Source organism: Protobothrops mucrosquamatus, unplaced genomic scaffold, assembly GCF_001527695.2.
Source record: "Protobothrops mucrosquamatus isolate PMUCROS unplaced genomic scaffold, P.Mucros_1.0 scaffold2720, whole genome shotgun sequence".
Classification (NCBI taxonomy): Eukaryota; Metazoa; Chordata; class Lepidosauria; order Squamata; family Viperidae; genus Protobothrops; species Protobothrops mucrosquamatus.
This window is the reverse complement of record NW_015388763.1, coordinates 141,712-164,095: the sequence shown is the minus strand read 5'-3', so window position 1 is coordinate 164,095 and position 22,384 is coordinate 141,712. Positions and strand designations below refer to the sequence as shown.

Genomic DNA, 22,384 nt, shown 5'->3' with positions numbered 1-22,384 from the left:
TTAATTTACTCGCCATATCTGTAGAAGGATTCCAAATTAGTTTTATATTTATTTTGCTTTGAATGTTTTGTTAATTGTGGTAGAAGGTAAGCCATTCCAGTTTTTTCTTCCATCCACTGGCTTATCATAATGACACATTAAAATATAAAAGATGAAACTGTCTCTTGCTATAATTTTATAAAGGAAATATGAAAGTCAGACATCTGGATGGTGGTAACTTTGGGAAAAATTAGCAATGAACTCTAGTAATTGCTTGTTTGGCAATGTTTAGCGAAGAGCCCTAAATGCAATGTCCTTTATGACTTGTGAGATAAAACCTTGCAAAGCAATTCATATGCTAAAAATGTCCAGTGCTGTATAAAAATTTCTTTTAGCCAACATAACCATCTGGTCCACTATCGTTTCCCCACTCCTTTTACATAAACATTAGACATAACCATAAAATTATTTAAATTTGGGGATAAAGGCAGTTATCTACCAATCACTGTGGTAGTCATATTTATTTTAAAAAAATACCAGTAGTACCCATGGTAGTTCAACATGGATGGATTGTAGGTGATCCAAGTGTTCATGTTGCTGGAGTAATAGTTAACCAATTTCAAAGCATAGGTTTCCAGTCCTAATGACACTAAGCTCAAACAAGGAGCATTGCTCTATTTATTATAAGGAATGGCTGTATTGGTGTTATTGTCAATGATGCATTAGAGATTGATTCACTAATGTCAGAAGTTGCTAATTATATAGGGCCCTCTCTTATATCTGGATATTTTTTTTTTTGGCATGCTCAATCGTGTGCATTTTCATTCCATACTTAGTAATGTTGCCTTGATATCAGTGGACAGAATGTTGTCCTGTCAGTTTTGCCCCAAAGGGCAGATTTTCCACAAGCCATTTGAAAGCATGGTGTGTCTCCATAAATCTTTTATAAAATGACTGGCCAACTGACATAGCAGTTGTTTCATGCTGAGAGAACAATCAGAAATATTGCAAAGCAGCTGATTATACAAAATGAAATCACTGTCTATCTGGTAGCAAAGATCAAAATGTATGGAGTGAAGAAAAAGTTATGAAATAATTAACATACCTCTTACAAACTGAGAAGGGGTATCAGAGAAAGAAAAGCCAGAAGAATTCTTTATTTTCCCTTTTTCAAATTATGACTCCTGATTGGTTTTCTCCCTGCAAGATTCTAATATATGGATAAGAATAAAATAGGGAGACTCATGATGCAGCCTACAGAAACAGTTAAGCAAAAACTTACGATCTTTCAGTTCTTTTGTTTAAGAAAAAGAATGGAGAAAATTTGTCTTTTCACATGTACGTGAATTGTAGTTTTTTTACATGAATAAAATACTTTCCTGTGATCCAGGGTTATGAAAGCATTACCACACACTGTATGTGTTTCAATGAAATTTCTAAATATTTAAACACAAGATGGAATATTTTCTGGTCCCTTGAAATTGATAATAAAATAATCATCAGAATTTTTTAAAATCTTCCTTTTTATGTCTTTCCTCCACACTCCCCGATATTCCCTAATGAAACTATTACATTGTCAAGATTTTTACCCCAATGTTTGATCTATTTTAGTTACCTTATTCTTCTTCCAGATATGTTAGATGAGTTTAGTGTGTGAAAAATTGGTTCATAATTTATATTAGCTAATTTGTTTTTAAATTTCCCACAGGCCCAGCAGCTTACAGACTTGGAACAAAAACTAGCAATTGCAAGGGAAGAATTAGAAAAAGCAGCTCTTGACAAAGTAAGTAGTCTTCTCAGCATATCTGTGAGCTCTATTAATAAGCAGCTTTTGGGCACCCTAATTTAGAACTAAAAATCTTATTCTTGTAAAAACATGACCATAATTTTGATTTTACCTGTAATGAATGTTTCTTTTGAAAAGTGAAAGCTACCATGTCGAGTCCAGACATCCCACTGAGCCATTATTTCTTTCATCTATGCAATATTGAAAAAGATACCATGAGTTAATTCATAGTGAACACTAAATTATAAATTGTGGGTTTTTAAATCACATGCTAAGCCAAAAGCAAACTAACCATATTATGGTTCAATGTGGTGAGTTACTCCCACCATTTGTCTGAGCGTGTCTAGCTAATCCAATGTTCTTTGCAACAGTTGTCATACTATGCCAGGGGTAGGCAACCTTGGCTCTTTTATGATTTGTGGACTTCAACTCCCAGAATTCCTGAGCCAGCCATGCTGGCTCAGGAATTCTGGGAGTTGAAGTCCACGAGTCATAAAAGAGCCAATGTTGCCTATCCCTGTACTATGCCCTTCCCTTCCCAGGGAGTGGTCCCTGCACAGCTGAGGTGAGGAACAACATATTTTTATCTATTATTACCAGTCTCAATTTTCCTTAAATGCATTGTATCTGATCATTTATTTGGTGAAATTGATTTGGTTGAAATTAGGATTTTTTAAAAGCCTGAATAAATTATTCCTTATAATCCCGTGATATTTCCTCCCAGGAATCACAGCTGAAAGCTCTGAAGGAGACTGTACAACTATGCCTCTCATCGGTTTTACACACTAAGTCTCCTACTGCCAATATAATCCCTTCAAGATCAATCGACAGACAGACATCTTCTTTTAGAAATGGTTCAAAAGCTCCACTTCAAGTGACAAACCCCAAGGTATCTGGCTTTGCTTTTTTTTAAAATGGAAATTAAATCTCAAAATTCTAGCAAAATAAAACTGAAACTTTATTAAAACAGCAGAAATTTTAAAGGCAGTACTAAAGCTATCTTTATTTCCACTAAGCTTTGTTTGTTTGTTTAAATAAGATTTTGGGTATTTATTGTCTGCTACATATATCTCATTTACTATATATAGTACACTATAGAAATGTACTATAACAGTAAATAATCGCTTCTATACTATTCCATTCATTGATTCAATAAAGTTTCTTGTCAGTTAAACTCATCTCCTGGTGACCTCATACAAACAAACAGCCATGCTGTTTTGTTACAATACTAGTGCTTTCTTCCAGATTCTTTGTTTGTTTATTTTGTTTACTTCCCAGTCTAGGCTTTTTCCCTTTTGCCCTGAAAGTCACAGCTAGGAAATTTCCATTCAAGTAATTGCTAGGGTCTCCCGTGCTTAAATTCTGAGTCCAGAAAAGGTCATAGCTATAAATTCAGATCCTATTATTTGTGCTTATTGAAAAAAAAAGTATTATCCAGCAAAAGGTTAGCTGTTAATGGTTGCCATTAAAATCAATGGCACATGTTGGCCCTGACACAATTCTGTTTTATTACTGTCCACAGAGTATTGTTTATTTTAAATTGAGGAGCGCTTGGTGTCCTCTGAGCTTGGTTGTTTTCATCACCCAAACTAGGCAATATCATCAGTGCACTGATGATGTTACCTGGTTTGGGTAATGAAACATCTGCAAGAAAACTATCAAGCTCAGAGAGTACCAATGACTCCTCATTTCAACCATGAGCTACAAATATTCTCCATTATTTTGATTTTTTTATTACCCCATAAACTGGCAGTCACTTTAAATAGTGTTTTAATATAAGTCAGAGCAATAAAATGCCATACGTGTATTGTGACTATAGCTGAACATGGTTCCCAAACTAGGATAATTATGATTGCTGTGTCAATATGCAGTTGATAATTTTATGCTAAGCAGTATGCTTCAGCCATGATGTATAGGCACTTTTAGAATTGTTTTCTATTTCCAAACTCAATTTATTTAGCCAGGTACTTTGTGCACATCTAGAGTCCAGCAAAAGTTATCTTAGCAATCAGATTATTTCAGAATGCTTTATTCACACTGTGATTGTTGTCCTGTGTCACAGACATACTTTTGTAGGAGAGTTCAGACATCATTACTTCCCTCCCATACAAATATATTGAAATAACTCCTAATTAAACTATGGTTTTCTACCAATAATGTGCCTGAACATATGGAGTTAGTATTATGGACCAATGGCATTGAACCTTTTCTCATCAATAGGAACTTTGGTCATGTAAGTAATTACTTGAATATGTCTCAGTTATGTAGAGATATTCATTGTCATCTTTCATTCTAAAGGTAGGAGGGATCTATCTACAGGTAATCCTTGACTTATAATATTTTGTTTAGTGACTTATTACATTTGAAATTACAACGGCACTGAAAAAAGTGACTTATGATTGTTTCTCACACTTGGGACCATTGCAGCATCCCCTTGGTCACATGATCAAAATTCAGACACTTGGCAATTGGCTCATATTTATGAAGCTTGCAGTATCCCAGGGTTATGTGATTACGTTTTGTGATTTTCTGACCAGCAAAATCATTGGGAAAGCCAGATTCATTTAACAACTGTGTTACTAACTTAACAATTGCAGTGATTCAATTAACATTTGTGGCAAGAAAGGTTATAAAATGGGGCAACTGTCTTGCTTAGCAATAGAAATTTTGGCCTCAATTGTGATAATAAGTAAATGACTACATCTATCTATCTATCTATCTATCTATCTATCTATCTATCTATCTATCTATCTATCTATCTATCTATCTATCTAACGATCTAACTATCATCATAATCTATCATCTGTCTATCTATCATCTATTTATCCATCAGTGTGTCTATCTATCATGTTTCTGTCTAACTTTGTGCAAATAAGATAGGAAAAAAACAGAATAAAACCAGATTTTTTAAAAAAAGGCTGAGTAAATATTATTCCTGATTCTCTTGTGAAGCACCTATGACATGTTTCTTTCCTCAGCAGTCAGAGCTGAAATTTCTTAAACAGAAGTACTTCATTAATTTTATACAATCAGTCCCCTACTATTAAGGATGAATAGGCAGGAAGGTCTGCAACAGGCCATTGTGCAACATGTTGCTAATAAGGCCAACAATGTTCACTCAAAATTTAACTCTTCATAGGTGGGACTGAAGTGGTAGCAGAGGCAATGTCATTTTCTGAAATCTGGGATTCCTTTTGGTAGATTCTGATGAAGTAGATAGGAGGTTTTCTAGGCTACTTCAGGTTATTGGGGTGGTGCATCCTCTCTTGAAGAAGACTTCCCTGAATCTCTCAGAAAACTATTATCTTAAGTCTATCCCTTATTCCCTTTTTAGGGAATATTGTTGATGAGGTGGTAGAGAGAGGGTGTGATGTAGTGAGTAACGTGCTGGACCAGAAGCAAGAAAACTCAGCTTCTAGTTTTCCTGTAGGCATGGAAATCAATTCAGTGATCTTGGGCCAATTACTCCCTCTGAGCGCTAAATAGGGATGAACAAAATATGGCTAAAAAACAAACTCCTCTTCACATTATGCATTGATAAGCTTTTCTGTAAGAACTAGGCAAGCACAGCTTAAAACCAGCAGACTCTACAATTAGGCAAAACAAATATGAAGAGAAACAATAATAACATTTCTGAGGAATTGGTGAGGCCTCAATTACATTTCAAGGCATTTGATAGAAGCAGAATTGATCATTCTAATAAATTATTCTTGTCAGAATCTAAATGTGGGAACTATATGCTGCCTGATCTTATCTCCTAGCTGCAAGGTACTGGGCAAATCATACTGGCATGATTTACAGTGAGTTTGCTCTTTCCTAAGGGGATAAGCACTAGTTGGTGACAGTGGAGTAGAATGGCAACAATAATGCATGCTTTTATGCTTTTATACTGTCCAGTTAGACTAGTGCATTTACATATGCTTGACTTTGAAGACTGCTCAGTACTGGTGGCTGACAGCCACTATAGTATGTAATACATTGCATCTATGCTAACCAGTTTCAAAGTGCTGGTTTTAACCTCTGAAGTCCATCACTACTCCTGGGTAGAATTTCCTCATCCAATGTATTTGCTCCAGTTGGGAATGGTTCTTGTACCTACAAAAAAATGACCTGACTGGAGACCATGAGGCAAAGCTTTTCCATAGCAGGACCCTGTTTCAAGCCTGTGCTTGAAGATCTGGTTTATGCCTCACTCATTTCATAAGGCAGATAAAATGGAATTCTTCTACAGGGCTTTTCAAAGTTCATACTGCCTTCTTCAATTGGTGTTGGCAACAATTACTTTTATCTGTCCTTTTTACTTTGTCAACTTTTGTCTCAAATGTTGTTTCATGGTTGCGTAATTGTGGATTTTAGAAATGGTGATATTTATAAACATGATACATGCATCATAAAGTCATCTCTTTTAAACAAGCCATCCGAGATGGAAGTAAATTGTCCCAAACAACTTCTCATATAAATTGGACAGAATATATTTAATTATAAGGTTCTTAATCAATAAGGTGGAGATTGTTGCCTGTTAAACATAACAAATTCAAGGCTGTTTCTATAGAAAAACAGAAAATTGTAACTTCAGCCTTCCATCTTATTTGGTATATAGTGTATCTAAAGGAGAGTTATTTGGCCTTTGACTATTTCAATTATTTCTAGAATCAAAATGCTACAGCAGCAATAAAAGTATTATTAGTAGTATTATCCTTATTATTACTATTAGTATATACACAACAATGTGAAATCACAATTGTCAGTACCTGGGGTTGATCTTCATTTGCATCGAGATTTCCCCAAGGTTTTTAAGTGGTGCTCCATATGTTTTGGGATTGCATCCAGGATGCTTATTGCTATTGGTACTATCTTTGCCTTCTTTTGGCAAAGTTGTTTTTCAGAAATGTTTTTTTTTTCTTTTTAAGCAAGGTCTATTCTCAACAATGTCTCCTAGATTCATTTCAAAATGTCTCCTTAGGCAGCATTTCTGAAACACCGTTATAGACTTTCTCTCCAGGGTTCAGAATAATCAATAGATTGTAATTCATAACATGTTCATTCAATATCTTTCACTGAGAAATGTGATTGCTTGTGAGATATTGCTGAGACTAGACCATGTCATGCATGTATCTGGGGAAAAAATGGGTCATGAATTTGCTGCTTTGTTCATAGAGATCTTATTGTAAATATATATTACCCGTAGTTACAGTTCTTGAAGTCTGCTACTGTACTGTAGTACTTGTTCTCAGTGAGTAATGATCCAGGTTTGAATTATACTCATCACAACCAAATTATATTATTGAACTATTATACTATATTATGACACTGAAACAGACCATAAGGTATAAACCAGATGAAAAAAACCCTTGAAATGATACTATCTGTGATGCAAGTCAATCTAGTTGCTGCTTATCAAAATGGCAAGATTCACAAGTATTACATTTATAATGGTCCCGGTCACATTTTTAAAAGTGCATATATCAATTCATTTTTAGGGGGGGAAAAACCAAAATGATTAAACTAAAGAATGGAATAGTTCTTTATATGTCTAAGGCTAATTAGCTTTAAAAATAACCAATTCCTAATATGATCTTATGAAAAAGATAACAGGATAACTGCTTGCAAGTCCAACCCCCTGCTCAGGCAGGAAATCTATATACCATTTCAGACAAATGATTGGCCAATCTCTTCTTAAAAACTTCCAGTGTTTTCACTTCTGGAACAACTTTTTGCTCCAAACATCATCGATAGTACACTCACTGTTTCTTGCAAAAGAATTGGACTGACTAGATCAGTAATTGCCATCAGAAATAAAGGATTATATTAGTTACTTTTAATTTATTAAGAACTGCATATCAACAACATAGAGAGCAGTCTGAAACAAGTAGTTAAAATGATAGGAGGAGCTGCTTAAAAGGAACACATTCACTTTATATTTAACTTTGTTAAATTTCCATGATTAGCCTGTGGTTTTTTTTTTTACTGTAATTTAAAAAATCAATATCTTTTAATGATGGAGAGTGTAGAAACTGAAAAGCTACATTGCTGTTTTTGTCTTAAGGGAATCTGTTCTTTATCATTTAATTCCTGACAGTCAGAACAATTAACCAATGGAACAACCTGCCTCCAGAAGCGGTGAATGCTCCAACACTGGAAGTTTTTTAAGAAGAGACTGGACAGCCGTTTGTCTGAAATGGTGTAGGGTTCCTGCCTGGGCAGGGGATTGGACTAGATGACCTACAAGGTCCCTTCCAACTTTATTATTATTATTATTATTATTATTATTATTATTATTATTATTATTATTATTATTATTATTATTATTATTATTATTATTATTATTATTATTTATTATTATGCAGTTCTCCAATATGTGCATGGACATTTCCTATAAAGTTTTTTCTCTCTCTCTCTCTCTTTGGAAAAGGATCTTTCTACCTTCTTCTCAGAGTATTGATTGCATGCACAATTAAATTTAAAAAAAAAATAGAAAAGTCATAGCCCCAAACAAATTAAAAATGCAAACAGGTAGGGGGGACAGAAAAAGAAGAAAAGGTTTTAGAATTTCTTTTGTTGGTAGTTATGGACTGTCTTACTGCTCTGGAGTGCTGTTGCTTGATTATTAAATATTTCTCCATCCTTTTGAAACTTCCCTCTTTATACCTCTTTTTTCATCTGAAAAAGTTCCAGACAAAGAGCTTCTTAATGATGTCTTTAGGATATCATTAACATATGGGAAATGAAAGATGGTACTACTCTTTTAGAGTTTTTTGGGGGGGATAAATAAAGAGATGGTACGGTTGAACTGATACTGTTGTGTCAGTTTTACATTTTGGGAGAAAAACAACTAAATAGCAAGCAACTAAATGAAAATTAAAGTAAATGCAGGAAAAACATCAGTGAAGCAGTACCTCTAATCACTAATCTATACGATCAGTGTTGGAATGTTATCGCAGTTCAGTCCTTATTACTGCTAAATAATTGATCTGCTCCATTGTCATTACCTTTGGGAGATCTGGAATAATCTCTATTTGTTCTTAAAATTACAATCTATTTTTCAAATAAATCATTTTTGTTTGCTAAAAATGGAACTGCTGCTGATCATTTCATTTATCATAATATCCCAATTTAAATTCAGGTTTTGACCCTTTGTTCAGAACATTCTTCTCTACAGAAAAGAAAAGACAATATAAATTTAATTATTGGGGTGGGGAATTCTCTCACATAAAGTACAAATCTCAAACTCTCTTAATGTGTATACTTTCTTTTAACCTCCATATAACAGTCCTTAGTAAAACATGTCAAAATCTCTTTTTTCTTAAAAATAAATAAATTGGGCAATATTTCCAAGATGTTGCTATGAAACTCTGTCAGTAAGGTTTCTCACATCTAATAGATAATACCATTCATGACAAGGAATTGCTTTTAAGATGCATTTTGTCTCTGTAGAGATATGGTAAGCCTCAATTCAGAGGTAAGTTTTTGGCAGAATATTGTTCTGAGATAGATAGATGTCTTGGTAAGAACAGGCCAAAGTTCTGTGAATTTATATAGAATGTATATAATTTATATATTCTGTATATATAAACAAAACAAAACTGAAACTTAAAAAAAGATAATCCTGAAAGCAAATCTAGGAATTTATGTATCAAACAAAGCCCCCTGAGGTTTTTGTTTTTTGCTTTGTTAAAATAGAGTTGCTGTCTATTTGTTTTTCTGTTTCTAATAAACATTAAGAAAACAAATATACACGTGCTAACAAGTCAAGATTACAAACAAACACATATTTCTTTCAAAGAACTGTGAGTTGTACAATATGCAACATGTTTGGCTCCTTCCTGCCCCCATCATACCTTTTGGCTCCAGTTCCAGAGATAAATGCCACAGAATTAGACTGTGTCTGAGGCTGAATCAGAGATTGACCTATGAGAGGAGAATGTCCTGAATAAATAAATACATTAAAAATTGGGTGAGGACTAAAACAGGCTAAAACAGAACTTGCCCTCCTTAACTTTTAAGCCTTCCTTTTTTTCCTGCAAGATTCTTCATGAATTTGCTGTGTGGATTAGGTTAATTTAGTTGCCAATTGTATTTCAGACAAATGGCTGTCTCTTCTTAAAAACTTCCAGTGTTGGAGCATTCACTGCTTCTGGAGGCAGGTTGTTCCGCTGGTTAATTGTTCTAACTGTCAGGAAGTTTCTCCTTAGTTCTAGGTTGCTTCTCTCTTTGGTTAGTTTCTACCTGTTGCTTCTTGTCCTGCCTTCAGGCACTTTGGAGAATAGCTTGACTCCCTCTTCTTTGTGGCAGCCCCTGAGATATTGGAACACTGCTATCATGTCCCCCCTCTTCTAAGCATATAACATCATGCTTAGCATTCAAACACCTGATTAGAATCTGTTGAAAGATTTATGTATGTCCACTGGGATTTTCTTTACTTTCTCATCTTTGAACAACAGTCCATATCATTTTTTTTTAAAGAGAAATACTGAAGAAACTAAAATCCAATGATCAAATCCAATTGATTTGATCATATCTCTCAGAACAAAGTGTTCATTGGAATTACTATCCAAATTTTACATTACTTTATAATTGAGTTTGCTTACAAAGACATGAAAATTAAAAACTTATTTTAATCAATATATTAGTGCAATTAAAAGCAATGACAAAGGAATTGAGAATGTGAACAGAATATATCTGCGAGTAAATAACACAGGCTGAAACAATTTATGGATGAATGTATAGACTAAAATCCTTGTCTTTGAAATGCCTTCTTTCAAAAGTATTTTGCTTGTAATGTGTCTTTGTTACATGCAAATGTATAGCTTTTAGGCAATAATATACCAGCAAGAACAATAAGCAGAAAGAAAAGGCAGTATTGTGGAATAAATGGACTTTTCTAAAGAAATCATTATACTGCAGTTCAATATAAAACATAGGGCTAACAAAGCAGGAAGGTATCAGCCAGTTATTTAAAAACAAAACAAAGAAAAAACAAAAGTCAATTACTACACTAGTAAAGCATTTTATTCAGGATGCAATCTTCAGTGAAAGCACTGATGTGGCATCAGTCAGATACCTGATTGATAGAAAGGGAGAGATTCATTTCTCCCAGCCCTTTTTAACAAACTTCTCTGTGGTATAGTAAGCTAGCATTAGAGGGCATAGCAATAGAATAATGGTAATCTGTTGAATTCCATCTTACTGACCATATGTTCCAATCGATAGTCCACCATGATTGAGTGTGTGATCTCAGATGTGGCACCAGATTACCCTGATACCTTGTCCTGGGTTTGAGGTCCACACTAAACTGACAGTCAGGAACAGTGCAGGATTTTATATTATTCGTTATAATCATGAATTTTCCAAGCTGATAACTATCCCCATGCATATGATTGAATAATAATTGGACTGTGACCCTCTCGTAGTCAGAAGATTTCTTGGTTATTTTTTGCCTGACCGGTAAGATAAACCTTGCAAAGCTGGGAAACTGATAAAACGATCTGTTCTAGGCATCTGTTGGATCCATATTGTTTTCAGAATTTGCTTGGGAGTTTGCTTGCTGTTGATGATGTCAAAATGTTGGTTGCTGTTGGATACAGAGATTGTCTGGACAGTTGATGTGAGAATTAAGTTATAAACTAGTGGTTCCTAGGGCAAATAAACTTGATATATAACTATCAATAACTGCTCAACTTCAAACACCAACAGAATCCATTGAAGCATAGTATAGAAAAGAGTGTGAACTTCCAGGTGTGTAAAATAAAATTTGAATACTGATAGTGGGCAAAAAAAAATGCCTTATATGGCTTCATAATAGTATTCCACAAAGGTTCGAGCCATGCCAACTCCTATATAAGAGAGCCTCTAGTGAAGATCCAGTGTAGCAACCAAGCCATGCCAAATCAAATAGCCTACTGGGGTTCCTGATGCTTGACACAGATAAGATTGCTTATGCAGTAAGATCATCTCAAGGTGCATTTCAGTTCCATAATGCTGGAGGGTTGATTTCTTCTATTGCATCTGCAACCGAAAAAGCCAGCTGTAAGGACATCTCAGGTATTGTTCTAGTACTGAGTTTGTTCGTTCTGTCCCCCATTCATTTGCAGATGATAACTAGATGACAGGCCTTGATCTGTACCTAGCAGGTCCAAAAAGGCTCTCCAGAACTCTGAGGTGAACTGGACCCCCCTATCTGATATTATGCATTGTGGGCTCCATGCAGTAGATAGATGTGCTGCACAAATATCTTAGCTAAGGCTTTAGCAGTTGGGATTTTTTGGCAAGGTATAAAGTGGACTTGTTTAGAGAATAAATCTGTCACTACCCAAATGACAGTATTTCCAGCACTTTCTGATAGTTCCATGATAAAATCTATAGAAATCTCTCTCCAGGGTGCTGAAGGGCTGGCTACTGCCTGTAAAAGGCCAGACATTTTTCCTTGCCTCTCTTTTGCTGCTGCACAAATGAGGCAACTGGCCATATAGCTTTCAATGTCTTTCTTTAGGGATGGCTACCAGAATTGTTTCAACATTAAGAAAACCAAGACCATGGCATCCGGCCCTCTCAATTCCTGCCAAATAGATGGGGAAGAAATGGAGGTAGTGACAGATTTTATCTTCCTGGGCTCCAAGATCACCACAGATGGGGACTGCAGCCAAGAAATTAAAAGATGCTTGCTCCTGGGGAGGAAAGCTATAGCAAATCTAGACAGCATACTAAAAAGCAGAGACATCACCCTGGGGGCATGACCAGGGGGGCGTTTTATCAGGTTCGCCTGATTCACCAGTTGCGACCTTTTCTGGACCGGGACGCCCTACGCACGGTCACTCATGCCCTTGTCACCTCCCGCCTGGACTACTGCAATGCTCTCTACATGGGGCTCCCCTTGAGGAGCACCCGGAGGCTCCAGCTAGTCCAAAATGCGGCCGCGCGGGCGGTGTTGNGGGGGAGGGCCTTCTCTGTGGGAGCTCCCACCCTCTGGAATGAACTGCCCCCAGAGATCAGGGTGATCCCTGATCTCCCTTCCTTCCGCCGCACCCTTAAGACATGGTTGTTCCAGCTTGCGGGACTGGCCTAGGGGAAACTTTTAGAGGGGTTTTAATTATATTTTAATTAGATTAAATTTAAATATTTCCTTTTTAACTAATTTTTAAATTGTAATGTTATTTGTGTATTTTATCCGATTGTTAGCCGCCCTGAGTCCGCAAGGAGAAGGGCGGGATATAAATTTAATAAATAATAATAAATAATAATAATAATGACAAAAGTACGTATAGTCAAGGCCATGGTTTTCCCAGTTGCAATGTATGGCTGTGAAAGTTGGACCATAAGAAAGGCTGAGCACAAAAGAATTGAGGCCTTTGAACTATGGTGCTGGAGAAGACTCCTGCAAGTCCCCTGGACTGCAAGGCAATCAAACCGATCAGTCCTAGAGGAGATCAACCCTGACTACCCTTTAGAAGGCCAGATCCTGAAGTTGAAACTCAAGTACTTTGGCCACCTAATGAGAAGGAAGGACTCACTGGAGAAGATCCTAATGCTGGGAAAGATTGAGGGAAATAGAAGGGGACGACAGAGAATGAGGTGGCTGGATGGAGTCATTGAAGCAGTAGGCGTGAGCTTAAATGGACTCCAGAAGATGATAGAGGACAGGAAGGCCTGGAGGAACATTGTCCATGGGGTCACGATAGGTCGGACACGACTTCGCAACTAACAACAACAACAACCAGAATTGTCTCTTTACTAGGTGGAAGGTTTTCATAAACCCAAAGTGTCCAGCTAGTTTTGAGTAATGGCAGAGTTGCATGAATTTTAATCTCTGGGTTGTGGGGACATATAATTTCCCCCCTGCCCATGGCAGTCCATTGTTAATTGAACAGAGATTTTTGTGGCTAAGGAACCACTCATCCTTCTCTAGAGCTTGCCTGAATTCAGTGCCTGCTGTGCTGTCCAGGTGGGGTAGTTTCTTTGCTTGCGTGCTTGTGGTAATGGGAGCAGCTAGTTGTTTCATGTTCAGCAATGGTTTGACCACTTCGGCTTTTATGCTGTTGTGCTGTTGTATTGTGGCATTATTGACAGGGCGTCTGCCAGGAAGTCCCCCCCAGGCAAATATCAGAGGGTAAAATTGAATCGATGGAAGTGTTGAACCCAGACAGCTTCCTAGGGGTCTTTAATGCTTTGAGGTTTTGGTGGCCAGTTCATACTTGAAAAGGGATTTGTTCCCTTCTAGGAAGTGTCTCCAAGTGAGGAGGGGCCAACACAAAGTATGCCTCCTTGTCCCAGACTGCTGGATCTCTGGATCTCTGTGAGTTTCTTTGGGGTGTAGGTGCACAGTTTCATCTGGCCTTCCTGGTTTTCCTGGAGCAGCACCAACTCCACCGCTATGTCGCTGGCATCATCCTGGATGACAAATGCTTTTTTCTGGATCTGGGTGTTTGAGCACCGGCTAGTGGAAAAAAGTCTTTTTAGTTTTTCAAAAGCTGCCTGGCATTCCATAATCCACTTCAATTGCTGGCTCGGTTTTGGCTTGTCCTCCCCTTTCATTTTCAGCAAGTTAGTAATGGGGAATGCAATCTGTGCGAAAGAGGGGATGAATTGTCAATAGAAGTTAATGAAGCCCAGGAAACTTTGCAGCTGCTTCAGGGTGCATGGCAGTGCCCACTCCAGTACAGCTCGCAGTTTATCTGGGTCCATTTCCACCCCTTTGTGGGAGATACGGTAGCCCAAATAATCAATCTTTTCTTTATGGAACTCGCATTTTGAAAGCTTGGTGTAGAGCTTGGCTGCATGGAGCTTATTCAGAACTGCTCCGACTAATTTGACATGCTCAGCTTTCGTTTTGGTGTAGATTAAGATGTCATCCAAATACACCAAAACCCCTTTATACAGGTGCTCATGGAGGACCTCGTTAACCAGCACTGTTACTCCACAACGTCTCCTTTATTAAAATACAGAAGGAAGGAAGAACAATGTGAAACAAATTGCATCATTCTTTGCAGACAACTTTGCAGACAAAGTTGAATGGTTCTGTTTCTACTTAAATTCCATAGCTGTGCAGGAGATAGAGATATGCTTTAGTAACCACTTTTCCCATTCCCTTTGTTTCTTTTCAGCTTATAAATCTTGAGGATGTGGACCTCTTGAGGATTTGAATGATGAGAAGCACAACTAACAAACTCATCACTTCTGGCAAATTTAATTTTTCAGGGTGGGACTGCTCCATGGTTAAGGGTAGTGATCAATACATTCTTGAGGGAAAAATGTGGTCCCAATATCTAAATAACTGTATTAAAGAAACTGTATTTCAGATCAAGTAGCCTGGAAAAGATTATCAAGAAGGCACAACCTTTCAGTTTCAGATACATTCAAATGAAATTGGTTTTATGGATCCATTTTAATCAGGCTTTCTATAGAATATGGTTATCCAGATAATTTTGCTGGAGTGCTACTACTTTATCTAGGCACTGATCTTTGATGTTACATTGGATAAATCTTGTCTTCCATTTGAGGCTTTGGAATGGGGAATCATTGGTATTCTAATTATATCTAGAACTGTTGCTCATTACCAAGGAAGTGATCAGTTTAACAATAATCTGAAAAAAAAGCTAGAACAAGGTAAAATAAAATGCAAGCAAGATAGCGGTACTATTAGCCAATAGGAAATTGAAATTCAGAATTTCAGTTCCTTCTAGTTTGGACAAGGCTGTCCTCTGCTTGAAAGATCAGTCTGGGGATGTTGCTTCAATCTTACTAGTTACTAGATTTATAGATAGCAGCTATGGCCAGGCATATTTTAACCCATTTATATCTGATGTTATAACCTGTTTTGCTTAGTATAATGCTTTGAACTTGGGGCTAGCATATTTGAAATTAGTGCAAAATACAGTAGTTAGCATGCAAAAAGATGCAAGGAAACGGATGGTATATGGCCCTTCTTGAAGATCTGTATTGATTTCCTGTTGGTTAGCTTGTATAATTTCATGTATTGATATTGATATAGGTTACAGGTATAAATAATGCAAGGCATACAGTCAGTGGTGGGATTCAAATACCTGAACAACCAGTTCTATTGAGTGATGCAAGCCTGGGCCTCTGATGTCTAGAATGGACTTTCGGAAGTGGCATTATGCACTTCCAGTGAGCGGTTCTAGGCCTGGGAGGTCTCTGAGGCCTAGACAATTTCCAGAACCCATCCAGTTCTCCAAATTCAGGTAAATTTAACTACTGGTTCTCCCAAATTGGTGTGACCCGGCTGAATCCCACCACTGCATACAGTAAATATTCCAGACTGCTTTGTCTCTGGGATGTTACTGTACATAACAAGCCCCAAACTATATAATTCCTAGGACTAATATTCCTGGTAAGAACTGAGAAAGCCAGGAAAATGATATGACTGCCAGCCACAGAGAGTTTTTCAGTCATTTCAATATTTTCAGAAGCAACTGGGTTATAAACCTTGTCTATAGGGCTATTGTGCTATCAGGGAAAAGGAAAGAAAAGAAGGAGGTGCAGTGATACTCCATAGGGCAGCATTTTGACAGCCCAGGGCCAAACCGATTAAGACTTAGACAGGCCAAGCATGAGCAAGTCAGCTTGCTTTAGGGACTTTCCATTTCAAATTTTGGACTAGTTGACATCCTGAGCTTGACAGCTGAAATGACCTTGCTTTATAAAATGTTTCCTATGTTCATTTTTCATGACTGTGTGATTCTTGACAGACTTCAGGAATGCAATATGAGTCTTATTCTGTTTATATTTGTTGAAGGAGCAGCATATTTATATGCATCGTCAAGAGGCAGCAAGACTTCTACCTATTTTGTAAAAACAATCAAATTGGATCCCTAAAATTGTGACAATGTGACACAGCTGTTTTTATTTCAGTTCCTACAAGACTTATTACTGTTGCAGAAGATTCTAGGAACTTATCACAAGCAACATTTTTGGAAGTATTATGTGTTCTATTAGCACATAATATATTAATATAAAGACATTATACATAATACGTTATTAGTATTGCTTTGGGTGTGTCTGAATAGAAATACAGAGGCATGCAGGTGTACGTATATCTTGCTAGATATTTCACTGAGATTTACAGTATGTATGTATGCATGCATGCATGCATGCATGCATGCATGCATATATAAGGAAATGTATGCCCTTTTGACTCCTTGACATATCTTTGTAGTGTTCCTGGCAAACGTTTTGGAAGTTTTGGAAGTCACTGCCTCCAAGTGTAAGATAAAGATCTGAGGTTGCTCCTTTTTATTTTTAAAATGAGTGTTCATGATAGCATTGATGCAGGGGAGGGAGCTTCTTTTCTCAAAGAGTTTCTAACTTAATACTAAATCAGACCGTATGGGCATTTCTACAAGAATTAGAGAGTGTCTGTTGTGCACTCTGAACACAAGCATCCCACTTTCTCTTTGGTAATGTTTGCCCATTTGGTCACAGATGTAACTGCTGCCAATGGGGAAGAATTTTCTTTGGCATATTTACGGTGGTGTGTGTGTGTGTGTGTGTGTGTGTGTGTGTGTAAAAGAGAGGTAGGGAGAAAGATGAAAGCAAAACTGACATTCTCCATCCTTAGGAGTATGGGTTTTCTTTTTCTTTTTCCAGGACATTCAGTCAAAACGGAAAATAGAGGGGAGACAGTTGAGTATCCTGCTTCGGGCTTCCATCACACACATTTAGACAGAGTTGCCTTGAAGATGATCAGTTTTACTTCAAGGCTGAAGAGTTAACAGGAAACAAAGAATGTAAACAAAAGCAGAGGCTTGCCTGCAGAGTTGCTTTGAAATAGAGCATAATTATAGGTGGGTTGTGGGTTTTTTTTCAGAACACAAAAACAAGGTTCTTAGTCTCCTCCATTCTTCAGTAAACATTATTTTGTCATTGCCAGAGAGAGAAAAAATCTACCATTATAGATTTTTCTTTCAGTAAGGCAATAATAATCATAAGCCATGATTTCACATTTTTGTGTAGATAATAATAATATATTAAACTTGTATGCCACCTAACTCTCAGTTACTCAGGACAGCTCACAGCAATCAAATAAATTACAATAATACTTATAAAACGTTTTTCAAAACTATGTTAAGCAAGTATCTGTGGAGATTCTCAATCATGCAGATCATGGTTGTCGTAAAGGTGCTTTTTCCAAAAGACAACTGGGCTTTCTTGGTTTTTTTTTTTCTTTGAACACATTTTGCTTCTCATCCAAGAAGTTACTTCAGAACTGTAGAAGCTTCTTGGATGGTAAGTGAAACATTTTCAAAGAAAAAAACAACCCAGAAAGCCCAGTTGCCTTTTGGAAAAATCACTTTTGAGACTATGTTAAGCGAGCACAATAAAGTGAGGGGTTTCAATTTTCAATTTTCAATTTTCAATTTTCCTTACCAGAAGAATCAGGGCTTTGTGTTTTTTCTGACAACAGCAAAGTAGGGACATCTACATCTCTGGGGACATTCCAGACAATAGGCACTGCTACAAAGAAGGCTCACTTCTGCAATCCTGAAAGATGACATTGTTCGATGAAAGGAACCCAGAACACGTTTTTAAGTAACCAGGTCTTATACCAGTGATGGCGAACCTTTTAGAGACCGAGTGCCCAAACTACAACCCAAAACCCACTTATTTATCACCGGGTGCCAGGTGGGCGTGGCCCACTGGGTGGGTGTGGCTGTGGTGATCATAGCAAACTGGGTTGATGTGGCCAAGGTGGGTATGATCACCTCAATGTTGCTCGTGGGGAGGGACGCCTGTGGGGGCCAGGCAGGGTTGGGGAAGATCCAGGGGGTCTCTGGCAGGTGGGGCGGTGGGCAGGATGCTCATCCTGCAGGGTGAGGCAAGACGAGGCGAAGCAGGGTGGGGGTGCCATTGTCACAGTGCAAGGTGAGGCAGGGGCTGGGGCGGCTGCTGCCTGACACCATCTGCCCCTGCACACAGAGGCCAGCGAACACATGGGTGCTGGGATGCATCCAGCCACTTGGGACCTCGGCAAGTTAGCGGGTGGCTGGTTGAAGAGGGACAGTTGCCATCTCTGGGGAATGGTGCACATGCCCACAGAGAGGGCTCTGAGTGCCGCCTCTGGCTCGCGTGCCATAGGTTCGTCACCACTGTCTTATACCATGCAGGGTTTTATACGTAACAACCAGCTTCTTCAATTGTACACAGAAGCAAACCAACAACCATTTCAGCTCCCTTGCCTTAAATGGGATTTTCATCATAATTCTTGAAATTGTGATTGCTATTGCTCTGATGAAAACTAGAATTTAAAATAGAATTGAGCAGACTTTCTAAATCTGATATCTGCCAGATATTTTGGGAAAGGCTTTAGTGGGGTAAGACATCTTCATACTTTATGCTGTGTTTGGAAAATATATGAATATATTTTATATGTACTGATGTGGAGTTGCACTACTGAACTTATTTTGCCATTTTTTTAAAAAACAATAGATAACTTTATTCCAAATATGAAATGTTATTTTGTCATTTATCTGTGAATTGAACAAATCTTCTCCTTTTCAATATCCCAAATTTTTCTATTGAATATCAACAATTGAGTAAGTGTCATTGTCTGGATATTACTAGCCTAAGTAACTATTATTAGGGTGTGTTGCTGTATTCATGGGGACATGGTAGCTCAGCTGTTAAAGATACTGAGCTTGCCAGCTGGTGACAGCAAGGGTTTGAGACCCAAGCATCATACAACAAGGTGAGCCCCTGTTATTTGCACTAGCTCCTACCCACTTAACAGTTTGAAAGCAGTTTGAGAGAGAGAGAGAGACAGAGAGAGAGACAGAGAGACAGAGAGAGAGAGAGAGAGAGAGAGAGAGAGNTTAGAGGGCATAGCAATAGAATAATGGTAATCTGTTGAATTCCATCTTACTGACCATATGTTCCAATCGATAGTCCACCATGATTGAGTGTGTGATCTCAGATGTGGCACCAGATTACCCTGATACCTTGTCCTGGGTTTGAGGTCCACACTAAACTGACAGTCAGGAACAGTGCAGGATTTTATATTATTCGTTATAACAATGAATTTTCCAAGCTGATAACTATCCCCATGCATATGATTGAATAATAATTGGACTGTGACCCTCTCGTAGTCAGAAGATTTCTTGGTTATTTTTTGCCTGACCGGTAAGATAAACCTTGCAAAGCTGGGAAACTGATAAAACAATCTGTTCTAGGCATCTGTTGGATCCATATTGTTTTCAGAATTTGCTTGGGAGTTTGCTTGCTGTTGATGATGTCAAAATGTTGGTTGCTGTTGGATACAGAGATTGTCTGGACAGTTGATGTGAGAATTAAGTTATAAACTAGTGGTTCCTAGGGCAAATAAACTTGATATATAACTATCAATAACTGCTCAACTTCAAACACCAACAGAGTCCATTGAAGCATAGTATGGAAAAGAGTGTGAACTTCCAGGTGTGTAAAATAAAATTTGAATACTGATAGTGGGCAAAAAAAAAAGTCATATATGGCTTCGTAATAGTATTCCACAAAGGTTCGAGTCATGCTAACTCCTATATAAGAGAGCCTCTAGTGAAGATCCAGTGTAGCAACCAAGCCATGCCAAATCACATAGCCTACTGGGGTTCCTGATGCTTGACACAGATAAGATTGCTTATGCAGTAAGATCATCTCAAAGTGCATTTCAGTTCCATAATGCTGGAGGGTTGATTTCTTCTATTGCATCTGCAACTGAAAAAGCCAGCTGTAAGGACATCTCAGGTATTGTTCTAGTACTGAGTTTGTTCGTTCTGTCCCCCATTCATTTGCAGATGATAACTAGATGACAGGCCTTGATCTGTACCTAGCAGGTCCAAAAAGGCTCTCCAGAACTCTGAGGTGAACTGGACCCCCCTATCTGATATTATGCATTGTGGGGCTCCATGCAGTAGATAGATGTGCTGCACAAATATCTTAGCTAAGGCTTTAGCAGTTGGGATTTTTTGGCAAGGTATAAAGTGGACTTGTTTAGGGAATAAATCTGTCACTACCCAAATGACAGTATTCCAGCACTTTCTGGTAGTTCCATGATAAAATCTATAGAAATCTCTCTCCAGGGTGCTGAAGAGCTGGCTACTGCCTGTAAAAGGCATTTTTCCTTGCCTCCTTTTCGCTGCTGCATAAATGAGGCAACTGGCCACATAGCTTTCAATGTCTTTCTTTAGGGATGGCTACCAGAATTGTTTCAACATTAAGATAACCAAGATCATGGCATCCGGCCCTCTCAATTCCTGGCAAATAGATGGGGAAGAAATGGAGGTAGTAACAGATTTTATCTTCCTAGGCTCCAGGATCACCACAGATGGGGACTGCAGCCAAGAAATTAAAAGATGCTTGCTCCTGGGGAGGAAAGCTATGGCAAATCTAGACAGCATACTAAAAAGCAAAGACATCACCCTGCCAACAAAAGTGTGTATAGTCAAGGCCGTGGTTTTCCCAGTTGCAATGTATGGATGTGAAAGTTGGACCATAAGAAAGGCTGAGCACAAAATAATTGAGGCCTTTGAACTATGGTGCTGGAGAAGACTCCTGCAAGTCCCCTGGACTGCAAGGCAATCAAACCGGTCAGTCCTAGAGGAGATCAACCCTGACTGCCCTTTAGAAGGCCAGATCCTGAAGTTGAAACTCAAGTACTTTGGCCACCTAATGAGAAGGAAGGACTCACTGGAGAAGGGCCTAATGCTGGGAAAGATTGAGGGCAATAGAAGAAGGGGACGACAGAGAATGAGGTGGCTGGATGGAGTCATTGAAGCAATAGGCATGAGCTTAAATGGACTCCAAAAGATGGTAGAGGACAGGAAGGCCTGGAGGAACATTGTCCATGGGGTCACGATAGGTCGGACATGACTTTGCAACTAACAACAACAACCAGAATGGTCTCTTTACTAGGTGGAGGGTTTTCATGAACCCAAAGTGTTCAGCTAGCTTTGAGTAATGGCAGAGTTGCATGAATTTTAAACTCTGGGTTGTGAGGACGTATAATTTCCCCCCTGCCCATGGCAGTCCATTGTTCATTGAACAGAGATTTTTGTGGCTAAGGAACCACTCATCCTTCTCTAGAGCTTGCCTGAATTCAGTGCCTGCTGTGCTGTCCAGGTGGCTTTGCTTGCGTGCTTGTGGTAACGGGAGCAGCTAGTTGTTTCATGGTCAGCAATGGTTTGACCACTTCGGCTTTTGTGCTGTTGTGCTGTTGTATTGTGGCATTATTGACAGGGCGTCTGCTAGGAAGTACCCCCCCCCCGGCAAATACCAGAGGGTAAAATTGAATCAATGGAAGAGTTGAACACAAACAGCTTCCTTAATGCTTTGAGGTTTTTGTGGCCAGTTCATACTTGAAAAGGGATTTGTTCCCTTCCAGGAAGTATCTCCAAGTGAGGAGGGGCCAGCACAAAGTATGCCTCCTTCTACCAGACTGCCCACCTCTTCTGGATCTCTGTGAGTTTCTTTGGGGTGTAGGTGCACAGTTGCATCTGGCCTTCCTGGTTTTCCTGGAGCAGCACCAACTCCACCGCTACGTCGCTGGATGACAAATGTTTTTTTCTGGATCTGGGTGTTTGAGCACCGGCTCCGTGGAAAAAAGTCTTTTTAGTTTTTCAGAAGCTGCCTGGCATTCCA

General features: G+C 38.3%; 1 protein-coding gene across 1 annotated transcript in view; it reads left to right on the top strand.

Moving 5' to 3' along the window:
* Positions 1-527: 527 nt before the first annotated feature.
* LUZP2 (leucine zipper protein 2) overlaps positions 528-22,384 on the top strand; it is a 69,550-nt gene continuing 47,693 nt past the window's right edge. Inside the window, exons 1-3 of the mRNA XM_015825618.1 lie at positions 528-581; positions 1,688-1,762; positions 2,490-2,654. Of these exons, the coding sequence (XP_015681104.1) occupies positions 528-581; positions 1,688-1,762; positions 2,490-2,654 (294 nt within the window). The remainder of the gene's footprint in view (positions 582-1,687; positions 1,763-2,489; positions 2,655-22,384) is intronic.